We start from the raw sequence: 24,354 nt of genomic DNA on the forward strand, positions 1-24,354 counted from the left end.
GGCCAACCCCGGTGCCTCAGGGCTGAGAACCACTGCTCTGAGGGGTCACCCTGCTCCTTTCTGACCTTATCTAGCCCCACTCTCTCCCAAGCTCATCCCACCTCAGCCACACTATCTGTTCCTTGAAGAGGAATATCTTAGTTTAGCCTCAGGGTCTTTGCTCTAGCTACTCCCTTGGCTGGGAATGCTATTCCCTGTACATGGGTGGCTCCTTCCTTAATTCAGTTTCCCTCTTGCACGTCACCTAGGAGAGGCCTTCCCTAGGCCCCTGAAGGACATATATGCCCCTTGCATTTACCCAGAAAACTTATCCTTCTCCAGTTTGTTTACTGCTCAGCTTTCCCGCTAAATCGTTCTAGAAGAGCAAAGGTGCTTCTGCTGTGTTTCTCACCATATTCCCCAGAGTTTTTTTTTTGACACATAGTTGGTGCTTGACTAATACATTTCCTTACAAGATCCATTTTTTGTAGCAGTTCTATTGCTATACCCCTGGAAATGCTGATCCAGCTACCAGTCAGTCTCCTGGTATTCCCAAACTTCTTGGGTGGTGCCTTCCCACTGCTGCCTGGATGGCTCCCCACCTTATCTTCTCTGCCTGGCAAAGCCCTGCCCAGGCTTCCAAACCCAGCTTCACTGTCCCTCCCTGTGAAACCGTCCTCGGCAACCTGGCTGAATGAGTCGCTCCCTCCTCGGTCCTCCCAAGGTGCTTGTACAAACATACCTTTATCACTGCACAAATAACATTGCGCTGTAATGAACTGTTTGTGCGTCTCTCTCCTCCACGGACCTGCACTCATTAAGGGCAGGGCTCGGCTGACTCAGTTCTGAATTTTCAGCACCCAGCTCAGTGACTGCCGCATAATGAGAGCAGTGAATGTGTGCTGGAGGAAGCCCAACTTTGGGCTTTTACTCTCTGTATCCATTCACCTGCATCATTTGGGCACTTACTGTGTACAAAGCACTGAGTTAGACCTTGTGATGGGTCCAGAGATGAACAGACATCCATATCTGGCTGTAAAGGATTGTAATTCTAGAAGCAAGCCCATTGCCAAATAATTCTAACACAAATGAGACTGGCTAGCGCTACTTGGTGCCAGAATGGGCTAGGCTTGTGTATTAATTTCCTCTTGCTGCTGTAACGCATTACCGCAAATTTAGTGGCTTAAAGCAACACAAACCTATTATCTTACTCTTCTAGGGGTCAGAAGTCTAAAATAGGTTTCACAGGGTGAAAATCAAGGTGTTGGCAGAGCTGCATTCCTTCTGGAGGCTCTTGGGGGAGAATCCATACCTTGCCTTTTCCAGCTTCTAGAGCCACTCCTTGGCTTGCGGCTGCATCACTCTGCTTCCGTCGTCATATGTCCTTCTCTGACTCTGACCCTCGTGCCTCTGTTTTATAAGGACCCTTGTGATTGCATTGGGCCCAAACCAGGTAATCCGAGATAATCTGTCCATCTCAGATCCTTAACTTTAATCACATCCTTAACTTAATCACATTTTGCCATGTAAGGTACCAGGGATTTGGACGAGAATGTCTTTAGGGGCCACTGTCCTGCCTAGCATGGGGGGTGGGGTATGGCATTTCACTGTTTTGGGAGTCGTTGAGCCCTTACAGAATCCCTGGTATGTGCAAGGCTTGGTGCCAGCTACTTTTATATGTTATCTTGTTTAATCTTCATAACTACCTTGCCAGGTAAGTCTGGTATCCTCATTTTGTAGATGAGAGAGCTGAGGCGAAGAGAAGGAAAGTGACTTAACCAAGGCCATGCAGAGTTCAGATTAAAAAAAAATATATTGTGATGAAATACGTATAACAAAACACGTGCCGCTTCAACCATTTTTACGCGTGCAATTCAGTAACGTTAATTATGTTCGTTGTTGTGTGACATCACCACTGTCCATTTCCAAAATTTCCCATCACCCTTAAACAAAGCTCAGTGCCCCCTAAGCAATGACTCCTTCTTCCCCTCCCCGCCCCGACCCTGGTACCCAAACCAAACCCAACCCACTGCTATCAAGTCGAATCTGACTCATAGCGGGGTCCTATAGGACAGAGTAGGACTGCTTCATAGGGTTTCCAAGGCTGTAAACCTTTATGGAAGCAGACTGTCACATCTTTCTCCTGTGGAGCGGCTGGTGGGTTGGAACCTCTGATCTTTTGGTTAGCAGCTGAGCACTTTAACCACTGAGCCACCAGGGCTCCTCTACCCCTGGTAAACACTAATAACTTTTGGTCTCTATACATTGCCTATGCCAGGTATTATGTAAGTGGGATCGTCAATATTTGTCCTTTTGTGACAAATATTCACGATAATAAATAATAAAGAGAACTTCTTTTCTCTTTATGGCTGAATAGTATTGCATTGTATGGATATCCTGGGCTCCTGTGGGGTGTACAGGCTTGCCCCTCTGGGGCTAGGTGTGGACAGGCCGGGTCTGTGACTTTTGGAGCCCTGGTGGCGTAGTAGTTAAGTGAAAAGGCTGCTAACCAAAAGGTCGGCAGTTCAAATCCACCAGCCACTCCTTGGAAACCCTGTGGGGCAGCTCCACTCTGTCCTCTAGGGTTGCTATGGGTCAGAATCGACTCAACGGCAACGGGTTTGGGGTCTTTTTTTTTTGTATGGATATACCACATTTTGTTTATCCAGTTATCTGTTGGTGGACACTTGGGTTGTTTCTACCTTTTGGCTCTTGTGAATAATGCTGCAATGAACATTGGTGTACAAGGATCTGTTCGAGTCCCTGTTTTCAATTCTTTTGGGTACATACCCAGGAATGGAATTGCTGGGTCATGTTTAACTTTTTGAGGAACTGTAAGGGGGAGCGGGAGAGCTTGCACTTGGGAAGAGGAACAGGCAGGGGGTGGTGACATTCCTCAATAAGACAATCCCTACAAAGGAAGAGACGGGGCGGTGACATTCCTCAATAAGATGGTCCCTACATTTTTTTTTTTTTTTTACATAGTTAAACTTTAAGCCAGGGAAATGATCTTTACAGGGGTCTTTGATTTGATAAAGCCCTTAACTTGATAAGATCTCTAACTTGGTAATTAAACCTTAAGCCAAGGAAATAGCCTTTATAGGGGGCTCTCATTCTGGCTTTTAAATGTTAATAGAGATGGATAAAGAGACAAAAAGGGTATAAAACCCTAAGGAAATGACTATGGGGCACTCAGATTCTTTCCCTACCTGAGTAGCCCGCTTGCCACTTCTTAGTCAAGTGTCCTCTTACTACTAACCCTCTGCTTGGCACTGTTTGTCTCAGTGTTTGAATTCTTTCCTACACCGAAGACAAGAACCGACGCCATTCTCCAGTAACAGAACCACCACACTGGTTTCTACAGCAGAGTCTAGATTTGACCCCAGGTTCTTGGACTCAGAGTTCTGACCTCTTTTCAGGCCTTGTAAAGCCGTGATCATAGATAACACGATGCCTGAGGCCAGGGGCCCTGAAGATTAGGAGCTGTGCTTCCTCCACCATAAAACTTTGCAGGGATGTGAATCACACCTGAAATGTTAATTTACAAGCGTGGGAGGGGGTGCTGGGTTCTGAGGTAGAGGCAGGATGTGTGTGTGTGGGGAGGGGGCCCGCAGGAGTTCAGCCAAGGGGAGCTTGCTCCTGGCCAGCTGTTTGGGCAGCTTTCTGGAGGAGGCAGGACTTGATGGGGAGAATCTGGGGAGGGCAGGGATGCGGGTGGTGGTGGTGGTGGAGTGTCACCTGGAGCCCAGGCTTCTCTGCACAGGAATGTTCTTGCCCTCCCTCCTGCTTTGCACTTGGAGAGATGGCCCCCCCGTGTGCACCTCCTGAGGGTACAGGTGTCTTCTGCTTCCTCTCACCTTCCCAGGGCACATGAAGGTGTTACATGGTCCTCCCTCCTGTAGTTCCCCCTCCCCTGGTGGTCACCCCCATCCACCTTCCCATGGTCTTACCACCCCTGATCCTCCCTCCTAAAGCCCTCCCTCCCCTGGTCCTCCTCCCTCCTCCCGTCTCCCCCAAGCACGGGGTCATAGTGTGGGGGGCTGGGTGATCAGCACCAGAACAAAGAGCCAAGGCTGCCCCCCACCCCACCGGCTTGTGTCAGGTGGATCAGAGAGGGTGGAGGACAGGAAGCCATGCTCACAGCAGCCAGGTCACCAGAGGGAGACACAGCCCCCACCCCAGGGGAGCTCCCAGGCTGAGAGAGTCTAGGGCCTGAAGGGGGAGACTTAGGCCTCTGCTCTGAGTTCTGAGTAGAAAGATATATGCCCAGCCCTGAGGAAGTGTCCAACCTGAAGGGGAGTCAGAGCCTCTCCCTCAGGGAGCTTCAGGCACAGGTGCCCAGAGGAAATCACTTAGGAGCATTAAAGAGCAGGTACAAATGAGTGTGAATTAATAGGGCATAGCCTGCCTCCTAAGGTGAAGGAGGGAGAAGAGTAGAGAGGAGCACACTGGGTGGGGCTGAAGGGCCCCTGGAGGGTTGCATCTGGAAGGTAGGAAGGAGACTGGTTAGTGCAGGCCCCCTCAGTCAGTCTGAAGGGCAAAGTGGGGAGGGTTGTGTCCCACTTCTGAAAGGGAGTCCACTTGGCTGTTACAAAGGGTAGAGGTAGGAAAGAGGCAGAGGAGGGAGGGGGCAGAGGAGGGAAGGAAGAGAGGAGGGAAGGGGGAGAGGAGGGAAGGGGGAGAGGAGGGAGGGGCAAAGGAGGGAAGGGGCAGAGAAGGGAAGGGGGAGAGAAGGGGAGGGGCAGAGGACGGAAGGGGAGAGAAGGGGAGGGGCAGAGGAGGGAAGGGGGTGAAGAGGGAAAGGGGAGAGAAGGGGAGGGGCAGAGGAGGGAAGGGGGAGAAGAGGGAAAGGGGAGAGAAGGGAAGGGGCAGAGGAGGGAAGGGGGAGAGGAGTAGGGGCAGAGGTGGGAAGGGAGACAGGAAGGAAGGGAGGCAGGAGGGGAGGGGCAAAGGAGGGAAGGGGCAGAGGAGGGAAGGGGGAGAGAAGGGGAGGGGCAGAGGACGGAAGGGGAGAGAAGGGGAGGGGCAGAGGAGGGAAGGGGGAGAAGAGGGAAAGGGGAGAGAAGGGGAGGGGCAGAGGAGGGAAGGGAGAGAGGAGGGAAAGGAGAGAGGAGGGAAGGGGCAGAAGGAAGGAGCAGGACCTGGCAAACTGGAGTCTTCCTGAAGGAAGCCACAGATTTCCCACATGTGCCTCCCTGAGCCCTGGGCTCCCCTTTCTCCAGTGGACCCCACCCATTCCCAGCCCTCCCTTCCTCTCCCTGTCTTCCTGCTCTGAAACCCATCTAGGGTGCTCAGACCTCTGGCTCCTTTTTGGGGTGGGGCCCTTGGCATCTGAGGTGGCTCTGCCTGGAAAGACAGGGTGCCCCCAGGTGTCTTTGTCCTGGGTCCACCCCATATGACCATTCCTGGAAACCAGTCAGAGGGAGGCGGCTGAGTCGGGCAGAGGGAGAAGCTGAGTCAGCTTGTCTCTGAGGAGGGGAGCACCTGGCTGACCCCCCTGGTGTGCAGGGGGCACAAGGGTATTTTCCTACCCCTGCCTCCCCTAATTGGGAAGAGGCTGCTTGGAGCCCCAGGAATGTTTCTGCATCTTCTAGGGCCTTGGGGAGGCAGAGGGTGGGGCCCCTTTGAAGCCAGACACAAACCATTAGTGGGTGGATCTGGGGTGTGGTTACCCGGCCCTCAGGATGGAGGCGAGGAAACAGACTAGAGGAACATGGAGGATTCCACCTGAGGGCGGGGAGGCAGGTGTGGCTGGGTGAGGGAAGGAGGGATGAGGGTGTAGTTCTGAGAGGGGTGCATTGCCTGGGGTGGGGTAGTGCACTGAGGTGAGGTAAGGGGTGGGGGACTCGTGAGCTCCTTCGCTGGCCCTGCCTATCCCATCCTGGGCATGGTACCTGCGGGTGAGAGGGCCTCAGTGTGTGGATGAATGAAAAGGATCTGGCAGGGTGCCCAGAGTCAGAAACCTGAAGTAGAGTGAGGGTGTTTGGGACCCCTGAAGGATTTGGGGTCTTCTCATCAGCCAAACCAAGGTCCCCAGCTGGGAGCCTACCACTGGTCTCCTGGGCCTCTTACTTCCACCTCACCTGATTCTGACCCTTCTCCTTGGTGGATAGGGCAGGTGGCTGTGGAATCCCCTCCTAGGTCCCTGTCTCTATCTAAATCGATGACCCTAACGATTCAAAAAGCACTTACAGAGCACCTGTTGGGTACAAGCCCTCCCCTGGGCTCTGAGGTGGGCCCTGTTGTAGGGGGTGATGATTAATTCTTGGGGTCTGCAGGAGGCAAGGGCAGCTGGGCAAACATGGCATGACTTTCACTGTCAGCGTCAATATGCATCTTTTGAACATCAGCTGTGTACTGGGCCCCTAATTCATTCTAATCTTGGACCTTCCATCAACATAGCAGGGGTGGGTATAGTCTGAGGGACCCTCTCCCCCAACACCCTGGCCCTGTTCAAATCCACAGCAGGGCCTATCCATGCCCCACCCTCGAGGATGTTTTGGAAGGAGACCCAGGGCCTATGGGTATAGTCAGACCTGGGGTTGGCATGGAGGGCACAGGGGGATGCTAAGAGCTTCTCCAGCCGACTCCTTGGGGTCTCTCCCTCTTGCCTGCCTCTCTCCCACCTGTGCTTGATTGAGCCATTGGGATCTCTTCCTCATTTTCCTTTTCCTCCTTGAAGTGGGCCAAGCTGCTTACAGCTGCGGGGGCTGTGGGCCTGGCGGCCTGGCGCTGCCCCTCAGTGCTGCCAGGGGCCTCTTCCTGCCGGGGGTGGAGGACAGGCAGGTCTGGGCAGGAGGAGTCATGGCCCAGAGGACCCTTGCTTGGCCCCTCAGCTTGGTCCTGCCAGGCCTTTCTCTCTGGCAGGGAGAATGGGAGGTGCTGGAGGCCCTGGCTATGGGCCCGGCTTTGAGCTAGTTCTGCGCCTCGGTTTCCTCACAGGGTTGTTGTGAGGACTTGATGAGGGCTGTCCCTGAGCTGTGGAGAAGGAATGTCTAGGCCTTCTTAGCCTTGGCCTATGATGAGCAAGAGAGGAAGGCCTACAGCATGTAGCCTGATGCCAGGAACTGAGGGGCTGTGGGGGCCAAATGGTGGTGGTGGGAAGTCAGGTCTTGGTCAGTTTGGAGGGAGGAAGGAAGGGAAGTTGGTAAACAACTTTGCCCTTTCAAACTGGGCCTTGAGACCAAAGTTTCTGGGCTTTAGAGATGGAGCTCCCAGGCAGGGTGAAAGCTGGGGGCTCTAGGAGAGGTCCTGAAGGGTGCGTGGGGTCCCCATGGCCTGGGTGCCTCCCCAGGCCCCTGGCTCTGTTCCAAATCCAGTGCTGGAAGGCAGGGCAAGCCCTGGCTGGGTAGCCTGGGCCTGCCTTGTGGTGGGGGTGGGGGTGGGGGTGGGGGGGTGGGGGGGAGGTGGAGACCAATCATGATCCTGTATGGGGGAAGGTGTGGGATAGGAAGTGGTCTTCACTACACGTCCTTCCATGTGAGAGTGACCAGCTAGTGCAGGGCCTGCCCCTGGCCCACGCAGGTATTCATTCCCAAGTTCTGTTGGTTCCCCCTGTCTGCTTCTCCCAAGACAGTCACGGATTGCCAGGAAGTCCACCTGATGAAATAGCCCTGGTGGTCTGACCTTGCTCTCCAACCTTGGTTTTGAGCAACCCCAAGAATTCTGCAGACTTCACAGGAGGGGTAGAGGGAGCAGGGTAAAGTCAGGGCTCAGTCTCTTTCCCCCTCACTCCCGGAGAGCTTGTGTTGGTTCCCTTCTTGGCCCTCTCCAAGGGGGGCACACCTCCCAGTGGTGTGAGATCACCCCATTTCCAAGCAGGAAGTCTAGCCTTATCATAGGAGCCCTGGGCCACAGGGAAAACCCAGCTCCCTCCCTGTCCCTGTATGTGGCCGTGAGCCCAGGCCACCTACCTCCTCCACTCCAGTGCTGGGCTGGCCCTCTCCTGCCCTGTCCCATGGGCCTGGCCGCCCCGGGAGCTCCACACTCAGACAGGTCTGGTGCAGACACTAGGGACCTGGCAGCGTCTAAATCATTAGCGCCATGGAGATTAGGCTGGTAATCTCCTTGTTGGGCAGCAAGCTGTGCCAGCCGCCAGGATGTGGGATAGGCCTGTTCCCTCCCGGGGGTGGCATCTGGCTCCTGGGGACTAGCCCCATCCTCAGGGTGTGGCCTGATGGAGGGGTTCCTGGCTGTACGAATCCTACTTCTCCATGGCCTTCCCCTGCACCTCTTCTGGGAGCCCCTCTGGAGAGGCTTTGTTCCAGGACTGGGGTTGGGGGCAGGGTAAGCAGGGCAGTTACCCCAATTCTCTCTCTCTTCTATCTCAGACCTGTCCCCACCCCATGGTCACAGAAATACCTGAGTGGAGCTCATTTTTTCAGAGCTTGACTGATGTTGCTATCTCTCCAGGTTCCCTCTTAGACCTTGGGAGACCAAGAATTATCTCCATTTTACAAAGGAGGAACTGAACCGACTTGCCCTAAGGCCTGGTGTCCAAAGCTCCCTCAGGTCAGGGCCCATGACTATTCCTCTCAGATGGGGGGAACCCCAAGGCCAGGGGTTGTATCTCCCCACCTTAGACTTGGAATAATCCCAGGAGAGAGCTGTCTACCTCCTCAAATTGGGGGTTCCCTCAGAACAGGAACTGTGTCTCACCCCTTAGAGGGAAGGGACTCCCTCAGGTCAGAAGTTCAATCTCCCCCCGTCAGAATGGGGGTTCCCTTAGGTCAGAGGCTAAATATCCCCCCTCAGAATGGGGGTTCCTTCAGGTCAGATGCTAAAAGTCCCTCCTCAGACTGAGGGCTCCCTCAGGTCAGAGGCTAAATCTTCCCCTCAGACTGAGGGCTCCCTCAGGTCGGAGGCTAATTCTCCCACCTCATACTTAGGGATCTCCGAGGTCAGGGACTGTGTCTGCCCCCTCAGACGGGGGGCTCCCTTAAGACCACACTGTACCTGGGGGAGGGTGTTGGGTCCAAGTCTCTCCACCCTCTACCTGGGGCCCAGGAATTCTGGGTGGGGGCCAGACAAGCCTCCAGGCTTCAGGCCTGTGGAGCCTTGTTCCATGCCCTTCCTGGCTCCCCGGGCTGGGTTCTCCGGACTCCCCCCAAGAATGAGCTCAGTGGCCTAATTGGGGCTGAGGATGGAGGATCACCCTACCCTGGGGCTGCAACTCCCAATACCACCTTTGTTTCCGAGCAGACAACGCACCCCTAAGTGTCCACCATGTCCAGGCCAGGTTCGGCATAGGAGGGGATCTGGGGGTGCACTCAGCATGTCCAGCCTGAGCCCCAGGCCCTGTGCGGATGGTATACAGGCAAAATTACATGGCTTGGGTTTGGGCTCTGACTTCAAGGGCCAGGGGCCCAGCCCCTCGGAGTCCTGGCTGTGAAGAGCCGCCCGGGGTCTCTGTCCTGATCAGATCCGGCATCTGACCTGTGGACACCATGGCTGCCACCACCACCAGCATCTGCCAGTTTTCCACCTCAGGCTCCGTGAAGGGCCTGTGTGTGCCCAGCGGGGGTTTCTCTTGGATGTCCTCGGTCCGTGTCTGGGGTGCCTGCTGGGTCCCCAACCTGTTGGGACCCGGCAACATGTCGGTCACCTCCTCCCGCTTCTCAGTGGGCCTGGGGAGTGGCTACAGTGGTGGCTATGCCTGCAACCTCGGTGGGGGCTTCAGATCTAGCTTTGGTGTGGTAGGTGGCCTGTTGGGTGGCAGTGAGAAAGAGACCATGCAGAACCTTAATGACCGCCTGGCCTCCTACCTGGAGAAGGTGCGTGCCCTGGAGGAGGCTAATGCTGACCTGGAGGTGAAGATCCATGACTGGGACAAGAAGCAGGGCCCTGGGCCTACCCTCGACTACAGCCACTACTTCAAGACCACTGAAGACCTGCGGAGCAAGGTGGGAGGTCCCTGCCCTTGGCTGTCTGTCTTCTGCCTTTAGTACCTGCTTCTGAGTTACTCCATCCCAACTTTGTACCTATGCAAACATCTCACCCCATCCTAGACCTCCATCACTCATTCATTCATTCATTCACTCACTTGCCAGTCACTGGTCCCAGGCCTAGATGACATCTGTGCAGAGAGGTTGTCTGGAGTTCTCTAGGAGGACAGAGGAGGGCCCCTCCCTTACTGGGGGGTATGTTTTGAGGTGGGAGGTGGAGGAGTGGTCAAGGAGGACTTCACCTTTAAGGCAAGCACCCCAGGTGTGGAGAGTAGCATGGGCAAAGGCCAGAGGTGGGAGGAGCTTGGGAGGTGGGAGATGAGGCTGGAACATTCATTCCCCTGTGGATCTGCCCTCCTGCCTGCCTCTCCTCCTCCAGGCAGTCCTCCTGGATGAATAACACTGACCTCTAATCCCCAGGCCTTGGGGTTCCTTCAGCACTCTGAGGGTCAGCCCTGCTCATTGTGCAGGGTTTACCTAGCCTGGCTGCCTTTGCCATACGTCCTCTTCACTCCTTCTATGACGGTCACTCTGAGCTTCCTGAAGGCCAGGGCCATGTCTCTCCTGCAGATTGGGGGCGGAGGGTCCCTGAAGGCAGGAGTCATGTCTCGGCACTCATGCTGGAAGCTCCCAGGGAAGGGCACTTCTCTAACTTAGTCTGATGGAGGAGGCAACACACACACAAACGCACACTCACTCACTCATGACCTCCAGGAGCTCCACCGGCTAGGTCTGCCCAGTTTCCTGGCTGGAGAACCAGTCCTGGCTGTTGTGCTATGGCGGCTGTGCCTGCTCCTGCCCGAGACCTCCACCAGACAGGGGATTCCTACAACTTCCCCTGGAAGTGGAGCTCCTGGGAGTGCCAGATCAGATAAGCGTGGTCGGGGGAATCTAGGGGAGTCCTGGTGAGTCAGCCCTCTGGAGCTCCAGGGTCAGCCAGCACCTCCCCACCAACCCTCTGTTGTGTCAGGCCTGGGCCCCTCTGAGTCACCCTCACCTGCTTCCTGAGGTTTCACAGCCGGCCCTCACTGAGCCTAATCAGCCTTGTGAGCAGAGCGGTACGGGGCTGGTCTCTGCAGCCTAAGATAGACGGGTCCACTGAGGCCCAGAGTGGTGACAAACTAGCCCTTGGGCTCAGTCTGCAAACAAGGAGCTGGGCCTGACCCAGCGTCCTTCACAGACCTTAGGGCCTCAGGCGGGGTCTCGGAGGGGCTGCTGTGGCCCTAGATGTACAGGAGGGGCCGAGTGGGGCTGTGTGTGCCTGTTGGTGCAGCCCCCTTTTTGCCTCCTACACTCCAACCCTCAGCCTTAAAAAATTCCAGATTCTACCCAGCTTATTGCCACCTCCACCAAGTGACCTTTCTGCTCCCTTCTGCCCACCAGGGAGGGGCCACACTCTCCTCCCCACTCCCATGGCCATTGCCTGAACGCACTAGCAATAACAACCAGAACAGAGTGATGTGTCTTCTGAGCTCGTGTCTTCTGAGTTCTTCCCAGGTGACCCTGTGGGAAAAGAAAACTTTGTCTTAGGTTTGAGCTTCGGCCAGTCACAACCTCATTAATTAATTAACCACTTAATTAAACAAATGTCTCCCAGGGACTGACTCCCAGGGCTGGGGATTCTGAAGAGAGTGAGACAGATGTGGTTCCTGCCCCCTGGAGCTCAGAGGCCAGTGGAGGAGAAACAACCACAAAATCCAGAGAAATAGGTGTAAAATCACACCTGGGTGAAGCATCAGGAAAGAGAGATGGGCAGGGATATGGGAGATGTGGCAGGGAGGAGGGACCTAGAAAGGGAATCCAGGAGGGTTTCCTGGAGGAGGTGGCAACTGAGTGGAGAGGTGAATGGGAAGAGGGAGTGAGGTCCAGGCAGCTTGGGCAGTGGGCCCATGGGGGGAGGGAGGGGCATATGGGTCTCTCTACAGGCATCATGGTTACTTGTGGGCAGGCCTCATGGCCCCACCACCTTATGAGCCCTCTGAGGGTCTTGGCTGGGCCCCGAAATCTCCAGCAGGGTAATCAGAGGAGGAAGGAGCCCTGGTGGTAAAATAGTTACGCCCTTGGCTGCTAACCGAAAGGTTGGGTGGTTCGATCCCACCCAGCGGCTCCGTAGGAGAAAGACCTGGCAGTGTGCTCCCGTAAAGATTTCGAAAACCAAACCCATTGCCGTCGAGTTGATTTCAACTTGTAGTGACCATAGAGGACAAAGTAAAATTGCCCCATAGGATTTCCAAAGCTGTAAATCTTTACGGAAGCAGACTGCCACATCTTTGTCCCATAGTGTGGCTGGTGTGTTCGAACCACTAACCTTTTGGTTAGCAGCTGAGCGCTTTAACCACCAAGCAACTAGGGCTCCTTTTACAGCCTAGGAAACTCTATGGGGCAGTTCTACTCTGTCACATGGGATTGCTATGCATGGGAATTGACTCGATGGCACCTAAGAACCACAACCATCAGAGGAGGAGACCATATGACCTCCACTGACCTCACTTTGGTCCACTCCCCAAAGGGCTGCAAGAGGGATGTTGAGGGCTGCTCTCTGGGGCTGCCAAGGGTGTTTGCTCACAAAGCCCGCCATCTCCCCCAGATCCTGGCAGCTACCATAGACAACGCCAGCTTTGTGCTGCAGATTGACAATGCCCGCCTGGCAGCCGACGACTTCTGCACCAAGTGAGTCTGGGTCCTGGGGCTGCCCAGGAGGCTGGTAGTGGGCCTGGGCTCTGCCCCACTGATGAGAGCGGTGTGTGCATGAGGGAGAGTCCAGGTGGCAGTCTGTGCCTCAGGCCTCTATCCTTCCCAGGTACGAGGGGGAGCTGAACCTGCAGATGAGCGTGGGAGCCGGCATCAACGGCCTGCGCAGGGTGCTGGATGAGCTGACCCTGGCCAGGGCCGACCTGGAGATGCAGACTGAGGGCCTGAAGGAGGAGCTGGCCTACCTGAAGAAGAACGACGAGGAGGTGAGGCCAGCCCAAGAGGATAAGAAACTTGTCTGGGAGCAAGGTGGGGGTTCCACAATCTTCCTGGGCCGGGGCCATGTTATTGGTTCAGTTCCCATCTCTGGTGGGTTCCTGGCCTCATCCTGGAAGACCCTCAGAGGGCCCTGGGTGAGGCCTGAGGGACCTCTCCCCTTAAGGTATTTTCCTTGTCCCTCCAGCTCAGCCCACTGTGCCGTGGCAGTTAACTATCTAATGGGTGACTCAGTCTAAGAACACACAATGCTAATTATTGTAATTAATTTTAGTGATAGTCATAACAACAATGAACATCTGCCCAGCATCTTACAAATGATTCACAGCAATTAGCTGATACCGACAACATCGCTCACTGGGAGGAGGATATTCCTTCCCCCTTTTAACCAGTGAAGAAACTGAGGCTCGGGGAGACTATGTGATGTATTCAAGTCCACACGGGGCCTTCCCCCAGGTCTGACCTATATCCACACCCAGGTCCAATCCTACCCCTCTGCCACCTCTCCTGACTCTGTTTTTCAGAGAGCTCTGGTTCCCAGGGACCCCAACAAAGGATGGGGATTCAAGTACCTGCTGTGGGCCAGTGAGGCTTTGTATTCTGTCCTGGTGGCTTTCTTCTCAGCTGACGCCTGGCTGGTCTGAGCTGGGGGAGCCTACCCCAAGTAGCAGGACACCCAGAAATTGCTTCTACTTGGCTTTGAGGCTGGTTATATAGATTTCTAACTTCCCCCAGCCAGCTGGACTTTAACCTTCCTGACGGGGCCTGGCTCAGCCGATGCCAACATGGGGAATGTTCCTGAGCTCATGCTGAGTGGCTGGTGGTGGGGAACCAGGTGGGTGGCCAGGGAGGCAGGGGAGGTTGTTCTTGGTATCACCCACCATGATAGAGAGCTGTCATCTCTCTGTCTACCTCAGCAAACGTTGGGGGTGGGTGAAGTCTACCAGCCTACCAGCGTGTATTGGGGAGATTGTGGACACCCACAGCCCTGCGTGTTGAGATGTAACAACATCTACCTCAACCTTCACGGTGAGGAGCTGCTGGCCTCTTGAGTCTGTCTGTCTGTCATCACACCCATCTTCTAGGGGTAGAGAAGGCAGGCCCCAGGTCTCTCCCCAGGATGGCCCTGGGTGAGCTCCTGCTCTCCTCTGTGCCCAGGAAATGACCGCCCTTCGAGGCCAACTGGGTGGGGACGTCAGCGTGGAGATGGATGCTGCCCCCACTGTGGACTTGAGCCGCATCCTGAATGAGATGCGAGACCAGTATGAGAAAATTGCAGAGAAGAACTGCAAGGATGCCGAGGACTGGTTCTTCAGCAAGGTGGGTGGCCATGAGCGAGCAGGTGTGCACACAGGTGAGGACGTGTGCTGGGTGCGGGCTGGAACCCGAGTCTCAGCTGGCAGGACCTGTGGAAACCAGTTGGACCAAGCCCTCATGTGTTAGATGCAAAATATGAGGCTCGGGGAGGCCTGGAGCCTAAACAACCTTTCACTGTGGCCTGGGAAATAGAGCTGGTGGGGGAGTCTCCTAACCCCTGTCATCTAGGGCTTCTCCCAAAGCAGGGATTTGTGTGTTTGGATACATAACTCATCCCCTTAGTAATCACAAACTAAGTATCTGTAATGTCCCAGGGACAGTCCCAGGCACAAGAAGAAATAAAGCCAGTCTCTAATGAGGGTGCTTGTAGCTGAGTAGGAATAATGGGTGCAAGTAACTGCAGAGCAAGCTGGGTTCCACTAAGCCCAGTGAGGGCACAGAGTTTCTCTGCATGTGTGTCTTTGGGGCTCCACAAAGGCTAGGGAGGGTTGGGGGTAGCCTGTCTCCTCCACACCCCTTCCACAAACCTCCTCAAGCCCCTATGACCCGCCCTGCCTTCTAGATGGAGGAGCTGAACCTCGAGGTGGCCACCAACACTGAGGCCCTGCAGAGCAGCAGGAGAGAGATCATGGAGCTCCGTCGCACAGTGCAGAACCTGGAGATTGAGCTGCAGTCCCAGCTCAGCATGGTAGGGCCTCCGCCCCCTCCCTGCCCATTACCTGGCACCCCAGGTGGTCTCAGCCTAGTAGACCCCTACTCAGGAGCCAGAGACCTCCCTGCCCAGCCCATTCCTTCACTCAGTGACACAGGCCCCTCTCTGCCCCAGTTACCACCCTCTGGTGCCCCAGTGTGGGGAAGGGCCCCAGTGGGTCTCATGGAGCCACCTATTGGCCCACAGAAAGTGTCACTGGAGGGCAGCCTGGCAGAGACAGAGGCGCGCTACGGGGGCCCAGCTGGCCCAGCTGCAGGGGCTCATCAGTAGCATCGAGCAGAAGCTGTGTGAGCTGCGCTGTGACATGGAGCGCCAGAACCACAAGTACCAGGTGCTGCTGGACGTGAAGACGTGGCTGCAGCAGGAGATTGCCACCTACCGCCGCCTGCTGGAGGGCGAGGACTCCCAGTGAGTGGGGGCCCCTGCTCAGGTGGGCTGGGGGCAGTGGCTTCATCCAGAGAGGGACATTTGAGCTAAGAAAACAGCACCAACCAACGCTCAGTGAATGAACTTAGAGGGGGTGGCTTGGAAACATGGCACAACTGTAGGGGTTTTGCAGGACGTGAAACTGAGAATACTGGCTGGGGCTTGATGCGAGGACCCTGGAATGCCAAATTAAAGCATCTGGGCTAGATCGTGTGGGCAATAGGGAGCCATGGAGGGATTTTCAGCAGTGGAGAGGTATGGTCATAAGGATATTTTAGAATGCTCACTCTGGCTGCAGAGGGAGGAATGGATGGGAGGGGTCAGGGTGGGCTTGGGGAGACTGGTCAGGAGGCTGGAAATGTAGGTGGTGCACCAGAAGAAACTGCAGAATCGAATGCCTGGACGTGGGGCAGGAAGGAGGGCAGGCCAGCAGTGGAGTGGCATCCAAGAGTCGGCGTTCCTGCTGGCCGGTCGCTTACATGCTCTGTGGCCTGGTTTAAGTTCTCAACCTCAGAAACGTCCTCATCTGTGGATCCAAAGAACCGGCTGGGGCCTGGCGCAGACTCCAAGGTTTCACTACGGTGACAACGATGAAGATGGTGACGACCATAAGGGAAGAGAGGCCTCTGATCTAGGGGCCCTCAGTGGAGGGGTGCACTCCACTGCCAGGGACAGCCTGGTCACCTGTGGGGCCTCCCTGACCTCCCAAGGCCCCTTTTTCACCAGTCAGGACTCAATAAATGCAGAGTGAACCCACAGAGGAGAGGCTGACAACGACCCGGGTTTCTGGTTCAAATAACTGTGTGTTTGGTGATGCCATTAACAAGCACAGGATAAGGAGCGGGGTGAGTGGCCATCTGGGAACTGGGAAGTTTGATCAGGGCCCTGGTGGGAAGGGCTGAGAATGTTCTGGAGGCTCCATGCTTAATCACACACTCCAGCTTTTTGCTCCCTAGCAAGGGAGAAGTCTATCTATAGTCTAACCACAGTCTCTCCTGCTTTAATGAGTCTATTTGTTGGGGCCTTTGGGATATTTATGGAAAAACCACTTGATCAGTTTTTTGTAAATCTCTGGTTAATAGCCATTAAATGCCACTGGGCCTTCCCTTGACATGTCGCTGCTCCCCCACTCCTGCTCTCTGCCCTCTAACCCTCTGGGGTTGCCATTCTTTCCCCTGCACTCCGAGCTATGATTTCTCTCCAGTATGCTGGGACCTCTCTCCCCTCCCACCCCGGCCTCCCAGCTGCTCCCTGTCCCCAGAGGGCTCCCAGGGGGCTGAGCTTCTGGCTGGGATCCTTGGGCTCACAAGTCCCCTCTGTCGGGAGTCTGGCTGCCCAGTACTCCTCGTCCACGGCCTTGCAGTCCACCCGGGAAGGTAAGAGCCTGCCATGTCCTGCCCAGACTCAGAAGGAGCAGACAGAGGCTGCGGCCCCCAGTGTAGAGGAGACCTGGGGAGGTGCAGGTGGGACGGCTGGGTGGGAGTGGGGGCTATGCCCTGATGTTTCCTGTGCTCCTTCCTGATTGCCTGCCCACAGCCACACTGACCAGTCGCCAGGTGCGCACCATCGTGGAGGAGGTCCAGGATGGCAAGGTGGTCTCCTCCTGTGAGCAGGTGCACCGCTCCACCCACTGATGGCCCAGCCTTTAGGATCCAGGAGCAGCCCTGGCCTCTAGCTCCCCACATGCTACCGCCGGAGTGCCAGCCTGGGCCCCCGCCCCTGAGCAGTTGCTTTTCTGTACCTGCTTTCTGCAGCCCCTCACTGGAGGGAGTCCTGGGCTTGCCCAGTGACTGCTATTAAAGCTTTGCTGATGTTCCATGCCTTGTGTTGTCTGGTGATTGGTTTGGGGTGGTGTGGGTTGAGGAAGAGGGGTTGTGGGGAAGGAGAGTTTGCTGAGCATTTGGGTATCACCTTGTTCCCTGCCAAGCTGCTCTGCCCACCCCATCCACCCTGTGGCTCCTGGGAGGGCAAGAGGGTTCTGGTATAGCCAGTCCGCTGCGAAAGTTTCTTAAGAGTCAGCCTCTGGCTCCTTGTTGCCTGAGGCTGGTCCCTGGGAAGGCTCCATAGCTTTCGGGGACTGCATCGGCTGTACAGAGTGCTCCCAGCCTCAGCCCTGGGCTGGTCTGGGTCCGAGAGAGGAGGGAGAGGGTCTGGACTGAGGGCTTTCTGAGGGAGTGGTCAACGGTGTTGATTGGTGAGAGGAGGTGGCACAGAGCGGCCTCCAGGGAAACCAGACAGGCTCCACCCGGGTGGGGTGCGTGTGAGCGTGGGGGGCGTCGTGTTTGCTTTGGTGGCTTGGCAGCTGCTGGGTTATTGGAGAATCTCTTTCGGCAGCTGGCGGGGGCTGTCTGGGCCTGTCTGGGAGGTGAAGCCATCAACAGCCTGAAACACGACCACATTCCGCCCACAGGCCTGCTGGGACCCTATGACCCAGGGCCAGGTTTGGGGTGATGGGCAGGGTGGAGGGGGGGCGTGGCACAGGGCAGGGTCTACCTTGAGGAGCCACATCTGGGGGCTGGTGGGGTCTCTGAGGAAGGCTGGGGGTGGGAGAGAAGCTGAGACCTGGGGTCTCAGCTCAGAGCCTCTTCTTAGGCAAGGCCCTTTAGACTTCTAGCTGGCACATGCCCCCTACCTCACCCTGAGGCCTCTTGGGGCATAGAAGGGGTAAGGAGGGTGGAAAGGGGCACTGCCTCTCAGGGCTTTTCCAGTTTCTCCGCCTCTACAACTACCCCCATCCCAGTTCCCAATCCTACCGCTAAGCTCCCACTTGCCCACCCAGCCCAGGAGCCCCTACCTATAAGAGGAAGTGGGGAGTCTAAAAGGGGAAGCTGGTCCATCAGGGTTCCTAGGGATGGGGACAGGACAGAACACTGACCAGAGGGAATCTTACCCCTGGAGTGGGTTCCTGGGTGTCAGGGTTCCGCACTGGGAGGGCCAGTGTGGCCTGGGTCCATAGGAGGGGCTGTGGCCTGGTGGGATGAAGGCTGTGGCCCTGCTAGCCAGTTTCAGAGCTTGGTGGGCAGTGAGGACACCACATCCATGCTCAAAGCCTCAGTTTCTTTATCTGTCAAATGGGCTGGCAGTGTTCTGAGGCCTGATGGGGTTAATGTGTGGTGTGGTGGGCCTGGTGGGGTTAGGCCCACTTTCCCCAGGGCAGGCTGGGGTCTAGGTCCTCTCTGTCTCCCCAGCATCCTGCCCAGGGCCAGGATCATGCGGTGTCATGTGTGGTGAAGGACAGCAACCTCAGGCTGGGGGCTACCCATCCAGTTTCCCCACCAGACACTGGGGTCTAGTGGGCCAGGCTGGGGTGGCACTGCCTGGGAGGGCCCAGTGACGGTGACGTCCTGCCTTTTCCTCTTCTCCGTATTAGGTCATAGGAAAGCATAGCTCCAGGGCCTGCCTGAATCACAGGTGACAGCCTGAGACCAGAGATACACGCAGACGCCCAGCATGGGGGTTCCAGAGAAATGAGGCAAAGCCCCATGGGGGGGGCACAGCCACCTGGGAGCTGGCAGGCCGCCAGTGGTGATGAAACCCGAGGGGAATGGAAAGAAAGGATGGAGCCTGTTGTAATTGCTACGCCCACTTGTCCGTCTATAAAGGCGGCAGATGAGCCCTGGCAGTAGCACACACCTCGGGGCCTCTCTCGTCAGCTAGAGCCAACAGCCCTCACACTGAGCGCTTGCTGCCAACCTTCGCTGCCATGGCCACCACCATCCGCCAGTTCACCTCTTCCAGCTCCATCAAGGGCTCCTCTGGCCTGGGGGGTGGCTCCCGCACCTCCTGCCGGCTGTCTGGCAGCCTGGGCGGAGGCTCATGCCAACTAGGGTTTGCCAGTGGTCTGGGCAGTACCCTTGGGGCCAGTGCCCTTGGGGGCAGCAGCAGCTTTTCCGGCTGCTATAGCTTCGGCTCTGGCGGCGGCTATAGCAGTGGCTATGGCAGCAGCTTTGGGGGCGTTGACGGGCTGCTGGCAGGAGGAGAGAAGGCCACCATGCAGAACCTCAATGACCGCCTGGCCTCCTACCTGGACAAGGTGCGGGCCCTGGAGGAGGCCAACACCGAGCTGGAGGTGAAGATCCGTGACTGGTACCAGAGGCAGGCCCCGCGGCCTGCCCCCAACTACAACCACTACTACCAGACCATTGAGGACCTGAAGAACAAGGTGGGGCCTGCTGGTGGGATGGGACCCACGGGGGCATGGCTTCTCTTCCCCCCTCTCCAGCCCAGGGCCCTCCCTGCATCAAGGGCAGCTTGGCTCCAGCTTGGCCTCTGGGAGCCCACCTTGGGGCCCCACCCCTGCTCTTTCAGGGGGAGCAGGCTGAGTCGGGGTAAACAGGCCTCTGGAGCCCCTTTGCGCCTTAGTTTCCTCATCTCAGAGCTTCTTGCCACCCTATGTGGTTGTAGGATAACATGAGAGGACCCACGTGGAGGGCTGGGCCTGTGGGTGGCTGGATGCCTGCTGCCTCTCTCCTTTGGAGCAGGGGTCAGCAGGAGGGGGACTTGGGATGCTGGGGAGGTAGAGGGGCTAGGTAAGCTTCTCACAGCACCTGCTGGGAGGAGGTGGCAGGAGAGGGGCGGGAACTCAGGACAGGAAAATGCTGCTTGTTGACCTTATTTGGGGATTTATCAGGCTTCCCCACCCCTCCTGTTGTCCCCTTATGATTGGGGCTCAGCTGAAGCCCAGGGCTAGGGCTTAGCTGGGGTCATGTCTTCTGATTTGGAGATACTACTTGGTAAGGGCTCCTTTGCCTCCCTTTTGGGGAACCTCTCAGAGTTACCATGCCCCCTCCACTTCCCCTGACTGTAAAATGAGGAGGGTTTTCCACATCTGAAATTCTGGAACAGCTTCTACCTCAAGGGCATTCTGGAACTCTCCTCTGGCTTTCCTGGCACTCCCAGCCGGCATCCTCCTCTCCTTTAAGGCAGAGCTTGGCATGGGGGTCTGTGTTGGGGAGGCAGGTCCTGGGGGGGAAGGGAGGTAAGTATCAGCTCACACACTCCTGCTAAGCCCCCACCCCCCTCAGCCTCTGCCATGGTCTGGCTGAATTTCCCAACCCCATGAACTGATTACTCTCCCATCTCCCAGATCCTCACGGCCACCGTGGACAACGCCAACATTCTGCTGCAGATCGACAACGCCCGTTTGGCTGCCGATGACTTCCGTACCAAGTGAGTTGCTAGCCTTGGGCAACCCGGGAAGGCTAGGAGAGGAGCTTGGGGCATCCTCCCCACCCAGGACCCCTCTGTTGCCTTTTCTTTTGGAGTGTGTGGCAAGTACAGGAGCTGGGGTGGGGATGTCCTGGGAGCCGCTAAGAGCCTACCCCTAGTCCAGGAAGGAGCAGGTGGTCTCATAAACCCTGAGGTCTCTGGGCTTAGCCACATGATATGAGAAGGGGAGGAAAGGCAGAGAAGAGAGTAAGGAAGTGGGTAGGTATGGGGCCTTGCCCTGGGATGGTCTCAGGACCCAGGGCTAGAATTTGTTTCCACTCCTCCTGCTACTGTCCCCCATAAGTCCTTAGACCCCTATTGAGGCAAAGCAGGGTGAGAAGACAGGACCTGCTAGAAGCCTGGACTGATGTCCCTGGTTCTGTTGCAGGTTCGAGACTGAGCAAGCCCTGCGTCTGAGTGTGGAGGCCGACATCAATGGCCTGCGCAGGGTGCTGGATGAGCTGACCCTGGCCAGAGCTGACCTGGAGATGCAGATCGAGAACCTCAAGGAGGAGCTGGCCTACCTGAGGAAGAACCACGAGGAGGTGAGAGCTGGGAAGCAGGTCAAAGAGGCTGCAGGACAGACAGCAAGGATCTGGGGCCGGGCCAAGGCTGAGGTCATGAGGAGCACAGGGCTGGTGACCTTACAGTGCTGCCCTGACTGCCAGTATTTAGGACAGCCTCCTCCACACTGTCTCTCTGCATCTGGAGAAACTTCTAGGGGTCAGCAGAGACCTCCCCTGCCCATTATGGCCTCCCTAACGAGGATGGGGGATAAGTGAGGAGGTGTCCTGTTTGTCCCAGTTCAAACCCTAGAATCTGGGCCCCACTTAGAAGTTTGGAAATTAGAAAGTAAATCCCGGGGGGCACAGGTCTAAGAATTACATTTTACCTTTTAGTAGCCCTCAGTCTACTGGGGCAGACATAATTCTTGCCCTCAGGAAACCCCCAGTCTGATGGTTGAGGCAGGGGCCATACAGAACAATCAAACAAAAATCATCAGGAGGGTCAGAGGGTAGAGGGTATCCAGAGCAAAGGATGGTCAGAATTGGCCCCGCTGCCTTGTTTCCATCAGAAATTCCAAAAACCTTGCTGGGAAGGGTTGGGAGAAAGGGATGAGGACAGACCCAGGTGCCTATACCCATAATCCCCCTCCTCCACAGGAGATGAACTCCCTGCGAAGCCAGGTGGGCGGTGACATCAACGTGGAGATGGACGCAGCTCCTGGCGTGGACCTGAGCCGCATCCTGTCCGAGATGCGTGATCAGTACGAGAAGATGGCAGAAAAGAACCGCAAAGATGCTGAGGACTGGTTTTTCACCAAGGTGGGCCTCTCTCAGGAGCTAGGGGTGCAAGGGCTTGAGCTCCAACAGTAAGCCCACTGCCTGGCACATTGGGGGTGTCCCATCATCAGAGAACTGCAGGGACCCTGGGGGTCAGGGTTTCCCATCCCATCAACAGGCCTGGAGATCTGGAGGGTGAGTGAGGAGGCGGGGAGCCACCCTCTGAAATAAAGGCAGAGAGCAAAGGCCTCTGGAGCTTCAACCGTTCCCTTGAGAAATCAGGAACCAGGTTACAAGTTGTGGCTGGTTCTCAAGTTTCTTATTTCTATTCCTCCCACTTGTAGGGATTAATGATAAAAACTTAACATTCTGAAGGGAATTGGGAAGTGGGAAGCTGGTGAGAAGGCATCACCCCCTCCATAACCAGGTTTGGGAGGAAGCCAAAGAGGCCCAAGGGATGGTTAGCGGTCAGGAAGGTGGCCATGGCAGGGGTATCACATGGGAAGAACCTGAAGTCCCTGTCTGGGCTCAGATGGGGCCCTGAGCTGAGCATATGGAGGCCGGGGTGGGGGGGTCTTCTGATTTGGGGAAGGAAGCCCAGCTCACACTGCCTGTGCTTGTGTCCTGTCTGCAGACAGAGGAGCTGAACCGCGAGGTGGCCACCAACAGCGAGCTGGTGCAGAGCGGCAAGAGCGAGATCTCTGAGCTCCGGCGCACCTTGCAGGCCTTAGAGATTGAGCTGCAGTCCCAGCTCAGCATGGTAGGAGTGCTGCTCTGCATGGGAGTGGCCTGGGCCCAGGAGGAGGGCCCTGACCACCTTTGCTGACTCCTGGTCCTCCTATCTTCCTGCAGAAAGCATCACTGGAGGGCAGCCTGGCAGAGACAGAGAACCGCTACTGCATGCAGCTGTCCCAGATTCAGGGGCTGATTGGCAGTGTGGAGGAGCAGCTGGCACAGCTGCGCTGCGAGATGGAGCAACAGAACCAGGAATACAAGATCCTGTTGGACGTGAAGACCCGGCTGGAGCAAGAGATTGCCACCTACCGCCGCCTGCTGGAGGGCGAGGACGCCCAGTGAGTGGGGGCCCGGGCTAGGGCTGAGGGTCCCTGGGTTGGGTGTGGGGGTCTCAGACCCGCATCTAATCCCCCCCCTTTTTTTTTTGCAGCCTCCCTCAGTACAAGCCCAGAGAACGTAAGGACTATGGGGGCAAAGGGCTGGGGGTGCACAGGACTGGCAACCCATCTGCACATTGTTGGGCGGGGGGAACCTTGCCTGGGGTGGTCCAGGAACTCCAACCATCATGGGGGGAGAAACCAGTTAGGGCTCAGGTTTGATGCTCAGGGGAAGGATCAAATAAGGCAGACACTGGTCTGATGGGAGGGGGCAGAGAAGTGGTCCTTGCCCTGGAGATCCTAGTCTGATGGGGGAGACATAGTCCTAGTCCTGGAGACTGTCATCTGATGGGTGATAGGGACACGGTCTCATCACCTTTGCTCTTGAGACCTGGAAGGATGGTGCAAAAGTAATCCTGTCCCTGGAGATGCTAGTCTGTTGGGAGATAGGGGCATGGTCCTTGTCTTGCAAATCACATTCTCATGGGGAGATATGATTCTAGCCCTGGGGTGTCTAGTCTAATGGGGTGACCTGGTTCTCATCTTGGAGATCCCAGCCTGATGTGGGACACAGGAGCATAGTCCATGCCCTGGAGACTACGGAGAAATGGACATAGATCTCAGTTCCAGTAGTCCCCTGTCTTGCGGGAGAACACAGTGGGTCAGAAGCTAATAAACTCCCTGGGGAGGCAGGACTTACACAGGGACCCCAGCAGAGGATGGAAGGAAGGGAGATACTGGAAAGGGCAGGAGGGACATGTGTGTGGATGTAACCTTGAGGGTCCAGCAGAAGCATTCCTACAAAGCCTCTGGGAGAGGTCTGGGGAGAGAGGCGGCTCTGCTCAGGGGGCCTGGAGGCTGAATGAGGGTCCTGGCCTTGAGTGTCTGTTTCTCCCACAGCCGTGACCACCCGCCAGGTGCGCACCATTGTGGAGGAGCTCCAGGATGGCAGGGTCATCTCCTCCCAGGAGAAGGTCCACCAGACCACCCACTGAAGACTTGGCTTCCCCGGCCAGCCCACTAGGTGGCAGGGAGGTGGCCACCCCATCCACCCTGTAGCCTATGGCCCCCCTGGCCTCTAGCTCACTTGCTCCAGCCCCTTTTCCACACTCCCCTGCTTGACCCAAATAAAGCTTGTCAATTCAGACATGCATCCTTGTCATGGTCACTGATTGGGCCCTAGTGAGAAATGGGTGGCTTGGGAGGGAATGGGGAGTGGAGTCGTTGGACGCTCACTATCATCTTGGATGTCAAGGGTCATCTTAGACCAGGGTGAAGAATAAGTCTGGGGAGAGCTGGGTGGTAGGTAGGTCCTTTACATCTCCCAAGGGCTGGTGGTCCACACGAGAGGGCCCAGCAGTGCTAGAGCCAGCGGGGAGCCAGGATATCAGGGGCGGTCTTAGGCA

The 24,354-nt window shown here is 56.3% G+C and overlaps 2 protein-coding genes across 3 annotated transcripts; both read left to right on the forward strand.

Annotated features, from left to right (window-relative positions):
- The first annotated feature begins 9,340 nt into the window (after positions 1 to 9,340).
- Positions 9,341 to 17,696, forward strand: LOC100668742 (keratin, type I cytoskeletal 42-like). Its single transcript, XM_010594621.3, is given in 9 exon segments — positions 9,341 to 9,881; positions 12,511 to 12,593; positions 12,724 to 12,880; positions 14,049 to 14,210; positions 14,770 to 14,895; positions 15,106 to 15,150; positions 15,152 to 15,327; positions 16,672 to 16,721; positions 16,882 to 17,696. Coding segments are annotated over 9 exon segments (1,353 nt in total). The 5' UTR covers positions 9,341 to 9,425; the 3' UTR covers positions 16,980 to 17,696.
- A 1,352-nt stretch (positions 17,697 to 19,048) lies between these two features.
- Positions 19,049 to 24,115, forward strand: LOC100668465 (keratin, type I cytoskeletal 17). Of its 2 annotated transcripts, XM_023553419.2 has the most exons (10): positions 19,049 to 19,507; positions 20,432 to 20,514; positions 20,942 to 21,098; positions 21,717 to 21,878; positions 22,471 to 22,596; positions 22,689 to 22,909; positions 23,384 to 23,386; positions 23,573 to 23,605; positions 23,699 to 23,709; positions 23,849 to 24,115. In XM_023553419.2, the coding sequence occupies exons 1-10, from the start codon at positions 19,049 to 19,051 to the stop codon at positions 23,941 to 23,943; spliced, it is 1,350 nt and encodes a 449-aa protein (XP_023409187.1). In that variant the 3' UTR covers positions 23,944 to 24,115. The 2 variants fall into 2 exon arrangements, with proteins under 2 accessions (XP_023409187.1, XP_003414513.1); XM_003414465.3 differs by lacking the exons at positions 23,384 to 23,386; positions 23,573 to 23,605; positions 23,699 to 23,709 and adding an exon at positions 23,002 to 23,027 and having other exon boundaries at positions 23,849 to 24,114.
- The last annotated feature ends 239 nt before the right edge of the window (positions 24,116 to 24,354 follow it).

The sequence above is a fragment of the Loxodonta africana genome, chromosome 18 (genome assembly GCF_030014295.1).
Source record: "Loxodonta africana isolate mLoxAfr1 chromosome 18, mLoxAfr1.hap2, whole genome shotgun sequence".
NCBI classification, from domain to species: domain Eukaryota; kingdom Metazoa; phylum Chordata; class Mammalia; order Proboscidea; family Elephantidae; genus Loxodonta; species Loxodonta africana.